At 36.6% G+C, this 6,722-nt stretch overlaps 2 protein-coding genes across 2 annotated transcripts in view; one reads left to right on the forward strand and one right to left on the reverse strand.

The window, feature by feature from the left end:
• The window catches only part of SON (SON DNA and RNA binding protein), a 30,820-nt gene extending 30,561 nt beyond the window's left edge, over positions 1-259 (forward strand). The window contains 1 exon segment of the mRNA XM_007469146.1: positions 200-259. Within this exon segment, the coding sequence (XP_007469208.1) occupies positions 200-259 (60 nt within the window).
• Positions 260-2,296: 2,037 nt separating this feature from the next.
• DONSON (DNA replication fork stabilization factor DONSON) overlaps positions 2,297-6,722 on the reverse strand; it is a 10,576-nt gene continuing 6,150 nt past the window's right edge. Inside the window, exons 6-11 of the mRNA XM_007469147.1 lie at positions 5,909-6,087; positions 5,203-5,284; positions 4,991-5,095; positions 4,200-4,398; positions 3,264-3,476; positions 2,297-2,502 (exon numbers count right to left, since the gene is read on the reverse strand). Of these exons, the coding sequence (XP_007469209.1) occupies positions 2,365-2,502; positions 3,264-3,476; positions 4,200-4,398; positions 4,991-5,095; positions 5,203-5,284; positions 5,909-6,087 (916 nt within the window). The 3' untranslated portion in view covers positions 2,297-2,364. The remainder of the gene's footprint in view (positions 2,503-3,263; positions 3,477-4,199; positions 4,399-4,990; positions 5,096-5,202; positions 5,285-5,908; positions 6,088-6,722) is intronic.

Raw genomic sequence — 6,722 nt, forward strand, 5'->3', positions numbered from 1 at the left:
TGTGCTTCAATTGGAGACCTGCTCTTAATTTGCAGTCCCTTTTCCCAAATGATTTGCTTCTTTTAGGGTTGAGATTTATTTGACTTGGTATGGGTTTTATATTTTTGTAAATTATCTTTCTAGCATTTAGTGAAAAAATTACAAAGCTAATAGATATTAAAGTTTGATGCTGTTCTTATTGTATGTTTTTCTTGAATAGGTATTGAGAAATGGAAGCCCTTACCAGCCCAATTGTATGTTTTTCTTGAATAGGTATTGATAAATGGAAGCGCTTACCAGCCCAGCTTTGCCAGCCCTAATAAGAAGCATGCTAAAGCCACAGCAGCTACTGTGGTTCTTCAAGCAATGGGCCTTGTACCAAAGGACCTCATGGCTAATGCCACTTGCTTCAGGAGTGCCTCACGTAGATAGATTGAGGTTTTATATTAATCATTTCAGATAATTTTACTCTGCATCAAAATGTATTTCCTCTTTAATGTTGTAAATATTTGGCAATTTAAGACATTGTGTAAAAAGCAATCTGTACAAACATCTCCAGGCTTTGATTTTTGTACCATGGAAATTGTATTTAACCATACAAGGTTTTGGTATGTTTATATTGTTTACCTTAGTGATGTATTTGTTTAAGTGGCTAACATCCAAACGATTGTTTGAAGGCATCCATAATCTTCAGTGTGGAATGTTAAATAACGCTTTTATACTGTATTTTGTACTATGATGTCAACTCCCCTTACTTATGGCTAGGCTGCTGTAACACTTGCCTGTAATCAGTGAAGGGCTGTGCACCTTGTACTAGTTCACAATGGGTTCTGCTGGACAGATACTGGGCCAGTGTTATTGAGGTAATCAAGCAAGATCTGTTCCACAGGGCTAACGCCACCGTATCCCCTTTAAATTTTGTAGAGGTTATAAAAAAAAGAAAGTGGTATGTTGTGTGATGATCAGCACTAAGTCCTACGTTTCTGTCAAAAGCCACTTGGGCCACTGAATGAGAAGGGAGTTAAAATGAAGTCTGACTAGAATTTTACTGCAGAGGCCAAGTACATTTAGTATGGCATTGAGTTGTGATATAGTTTTACTTTGATGTGCATTTTGAATTTCAGCTACACCTAGATAGACGTAAAATGATAATTAAAATGCTGTAACCAACTTATCTAATAAAATGGGCACCCAGCCACTATTTTGTTGACTATGAGAAAGTTTAAGTTTATGTTAATTTTTAGGGTCTGATAGAATATTTCATGTGTATTACAGTGGTATTCATATGCTATGTCTCTAAACTTTATTTTCAAAAGCTTAAGGCCCAAATATAAACTTCTCTGGAATAAATGTGGTGTTTTATTTTCTGGATTACAAAGTGAACACATACGTCTTCACTACTGTTACTTCTTTACCCAATGCTTTTGATTTCTAAGCACTTTTATTTAAGAAAATTTGAATTATATATATACACACACATACACAAATACCTACAAGAACATATTAAATACTACTTTGTCATGACAGCTGAGCATACTTTACAACTCTTAACCCTATTCTATGTGGAATACAAAATACCCTTATCTGAGTTAACATGCATTAAAACAAGTAATATGTATTGAGAATAGAGGAATTGTAAACAGGTAGGAAAACAACTAAGGTGGAAGCGTCAACAATCAGCTCAGTAGATACTGTCTACATTTGTTTTCTACCTTTATAAAACTAGAACTTGCTAATAATCCTCAGGAAATTGTTAAAGATAGTTTTGCCCTGATGCTGTTAGTCACAATGGCATGAGATAATTGATACTAAGCCTCAACTTCCATTTGCAAGGAAACACTCAGTTTTCTATCCAATTTATAATTAGGTTAATGGATCTAGAATTTTCATTCAAGGTTTTTGATTTTTTTTTTTTTGCGGTACGCGGGCCCCTCACTGTTGTGGCCTCTCCCGTTGCGGAGCACAGGCTCCGGACATGCAGGCTCAGTGGCCATGGCTCACGGGCCCAGCCGCTCCGCGGCATGTGGGATCCAACCGGACCGGGGCACGAACCCATGTCTCCTGCATCGGCAGGCGGACTCTCAACCACTGCGCCACCAAGGAAGCCCGGTTTTTGAAGTTTTTAAAAAGTTTATCTTCATATCTGAATATTTAATCAAAAGAGTAAAAACAAATGTTGATTTTGAAACCTTAATCCTATTTACTGCTTAGTGCATGTAATAAAAGTATTGTAAAAGGCCAATGTTTGTGAACATTTGAGTATTTTTAAAGCTATATTCCTTTAAACTTCCAAAGTGAACTTTAAAGCCAAAGATATAAGTATCTTGAATTTCCTTGCTAGAAGGCTTTTTTCCTCAAAGATTCCTTTTAGGCTTACTTTGGTGTTCAGGATCTCCAATTATAAATGTAGTCACTCATTGCCACATGCCGTAAAGATGATTGCCCCAGTATCGGTGTTTGACTAAGGTGGTCCAGAGTTTTAGGGTGCAGTCCACAGTTGGCAAGCTCCTCATGAACAGCCTCCTGTGGAAATTTGTATGCAAGTCAGTAAAAAGCATTGTCAGAGTCCTTGAACACTGATGAGTTTTTAAAATTACCATGGGCTCTTTGACAAATAGATGCCTTATTCAGTAAGGGCAAATTCATTGTTATCATTATCAATAGAAGCTCATCCTAAGAATTTTTGCATGACAGCATCCAAAAATAATAAGTTTGGTTATTTTTATAAGTCTGGCAAACGGATAAAAATAGTTTTAAAGGTCTCATTACCTCTAAGTAAAAAGCCATGTGTCCAAAATTAAAGGCAGTTATGTTGTAAAGCAGCTACTTCAGTATTATTAAAGTGTGGATACATATCTAGAAACTGCTGGATCACGTGAAACAAGCAGCTCATCCCTCCCCGAATCTAAGAAAAAGTTCTATAGAAAAAAAGGCCTATGCGGCTAAATAAACACCCATAGTTATTTATTTGCCCCCGCCCCCACAGTAAGTAAGCAGGCACTATTAGGTTCTGGATCTGAGAGGACAATGAAAACAACTTGCCTTTTGTTTGGGAAGTTCTTTAGTCAGTGTTGAATACACCAGCCTGAACTCATAAAATTTACCTCACACACAAAACTTTATAGTCATTATCCCTTCCCTCTTAGTAATTGTAATTGATAATATTAAGCAGTACAGTTTAATAACTTGAAACACCAGCTTGGCTCATCTTAAATGACTGACTTCCTCCATCCATTTAGTTTGAGAAAACTGCAACTAAATTTGTTTACCAGCTGTCTACTTACCTTACCCAGTACTTTATCCTTTGGTGGGCAGATATTAAATACAGCAGTTGGCTCATGTGTATACAGTCCTGCAGAAAATGACCCACTCTGTGAAGATCTGAGTAGCATAGTCACAGAATGTAGAGAATGAGGCATGATAGGACCTGTAATCTCCAAACTAAATTGATCTCTGTATCCAGAAGGAGCTTGTGTCTTCACGTTTACACTTCGCGCCTTCAAAAATAATTTAAAGAAAATTATGGTCATCTCAAGCTTTTGTCCCTAGCTAAAAATGTGATCAATAACTTCTCATTTGGGTATTCCTCTCTTTAACAGTTAAGGAACAAAAGTAGTTCATAAGATATCAGAAGAATGTTACATGAGTAAAAAATGTTCAGTAATTCTGTTTCCAGCATTCTCTCCTCCAAATTATGAGGCTGTCAATTTAAGTGTTAATTCTAGAGAATGTAACTTTAATATGGTATCCTTTCTGATTAATGCACTTTCAATGCATAATATTAGGAAAATAAAAATTAGAGTCTGTTGCTATTACATTCAGCATATGTGACACACATGAAAATTACATGTGTAATTCTTCAACAATATGGATATATAGTTATTCTTTTCACTTATCCATGATCCAGTTTTTGAGACCACCTATAATTTAACGTAACATTCTTGGCTCTGTTCTTTCACTGGTTATGAAAGACAAACTTTAAGAAAGCAACTTTTCCTTATGGCAATAATTCAAATATAACTTTTCATATAATTCCTTGGATAATCACTTTATATCAAGGAATTTTTTTACTGGGAGTAAAGAAAAAGAAAATATGCACCATGTAAAAATATCAGGAGTTACTAAAATACCAAGAATTGATCCTATCAAAAAAGGAAAAGTATGTCTTTAAAAGCTAGGTTATGAGGATTAGTGTAGAATTTTTTTTTTCTCTTTATTACCTTAAGCATTTGCATTGTGGCGCCTCGGAAAGCTATAGGTGATAAGAGGGTTGGTGGAAGTCCTGCCTGCGGACCTGAGGTAGCAATTAAACTCTTACAGTTGATCAAAAAATTTAGCAATGTAAAGGTATTCGTTCCCTTCACCAACACAACAGACTCGGGTCTGTGATCCATTTGCACTTCATGTATCTCTTTACGCCTGAACATGACAATCAAGGAAACTGCAAATGCAAATCCCATACCAAAAGGAACAGCAGTTATCTTAATCCTGAATCACCTGGAACCCTCTTCCCCCACTCCAAACTGGAAATGCTCTTGCTAATCCTCTTCACTGCAATTATAAGGCATCTGAATGATCAAAATGATTTTTTTGACCATCTGAATTAGCCAGAAATTGATACCTAACAAAAACTGATTTCTTCTCTAGTCAAAATATGTTCCAGTCCCCCCATAAACTTAACCAAAATAGAATATTTTCACTTAAAAAAGTTTAATAATTGTTCATGGCTCTTTGGTACTTAGGGGTTTTTTAATGTCATGATGGAGTATCAGTTTTAATATCTTAAAGATAGTATAAGATTATAGTTAAATAAAACTGTCAGTATTACATTGCTCAAGGGAATTCCCCGGCGGTCCAGTGGTTAGGAATCTGCGCTTCCACTGCAGGGGGCAACTGGTCAGGGAACTAAGATCCCGCATGCTGTGTGGCACGGCCAAAAAAAAAAAAATTACATTGCTCACTAACTTAATTCAATGAAAATAAATTCTAGTTAACAGCAACTGAAGGATACAGCTTGATAGAAAGTACATCTGGTTTTTTAATTTTATCTTGCACACCCATCTCTTCCAGCCAGGAAAAACTTTCTTCTTCATCCTCATCACTGACTGCTTGCTCCCTAGGAAATTGCTATAGTTAGTCAGGGTTCCCATTTCCTAAAGCTGTTTCCTCTACACTGAATCCATAAGTCACCAGATGATGTAAAAGGCTATTTTAATCACATACTCCCCATGTCCCAAGCTTGTTCCAGACGCTTTCCTCTTCTCATGGCCACTTTCTTTTATTAAAGGCAAAGAAAATTCAATACCTACATGAGAAAAGAAAAATGTAACTATGTTTTAATATAATCTGAAGGAATTAATTCACAGGCGTGCCCGACTTGTAGAGAGTATACTTGAAAATGAGCTTTTACTCCTGATGTATTAAAGCAGTAGTTTTCATGCTTTCTTGACGGCAGCTCACAACACATATCTCCTTGAAACAAATGGTTCAGGACAATACAGTCTCACTACATGTGGTACTCTTTCATCAAGTATATACTACTCTATTTCATTTTTTTATAAGGTGCTGAATGAGTCCACTGAATAGATTTCATGACCCACTAATGAAGTGACCCTCTTTAAAGATCATTTTATCAAAAGGGGGTAGATAATTTGTATTATAAAACAATTTCTATAGGAGTACATTCAGATTGGGACATTCCAGCTTGATATATGTTTAGAGATCAGAGAAGGGAACACAACTTAAAGCTATGTACAATGGACAGCTTAATTAAATGCTGGAAAAAAAATCAAAAAAATGAATAATTCTTAAAACAATTAGGTAAAACTGGTAGAAGATAATTCAACTGCTAAAAGACAGTTCAAATTTTTGATTTTAAGGAGTGTTTACTATATAGTGTGGTATTCTCACTTTAAACCTATAGTTTTACCTTCGTTTTTCATAGCTTCTCTTATACCTCTAGTTGTAGGGGAGATGAGAGCCGTGATTACATCATCTCCTGCTAATCCCGCTGCACGGAACAGGATAGTAAACTGATAGGTACAAACGTAGAAATAGGGGCAAAGTTTTGTCTTCAGCAGATTATACAGAGAAGTAAAGCTCACACACCTATGAAGAAAAACATTTTTCTTTAGGCATTATTAAAAGTAAACATCTAAAATTTTTTTTGTGTAATTTAATTTGATACTCACCTGATTTAAAACACAAATATTATAGATAATGGTCTGAATTTTTGCCATGACATAGAACTTGGCTTTTTAAAGGACTGAAATTGGTCACAAGACTCAGTGATGACTTCTAAATACTTTAACGAACAGTGTTTACCATTTAAACACTAGCCATTTTTCCTTTAAACAAAACTTAATTTATAACTGGTTGCTGACTTTTTTTTTCAATAAATTTATTTTATTTAATTTATTTATTTTTGGCTGCGTTGGGTCTTCGTTGCTGTGAACGGGCTTTTCTCTGGTTGCAGCAAGCTGGGGGCTACCCTTTGTTGCGGTGCGTGGGCTTCTCATTGCGGTGGCTTCTCTTGTCGCGGAGCACGGGGGCTCTAGGCATGCGGGCTTCGGTAGTTGTGGCACGCGGGCTTCAGTAGTTGCGGCCCGCCGGCTTAGTTGCTCCGCGGCATGTGGGATCGTCCCGGACCAGGGCTCGAACCCGTGTCCACTGCATTGGCAGGCGGATTCTTAACCCCTGCACTACCAGGGAAGCCCTGGTTGCTGACTTTTTTAAATCTTTTT

This window comes from Lipotes vexillifer, unplaced genomic scaffold (assembly GCF_000442215.2).
Source record: "Lipotes vexillifer unplaced genomic scaffold, Lipotes_vexillifer_v1.1 scaffold829, whole genome shotgun sequence".
Lineage (NCBI taxonomy): Eukaryota > Metazoa > Chordata > Mammalia > Artiodactyla > Lipotidae > Lipotes > Lipotes vexillifer.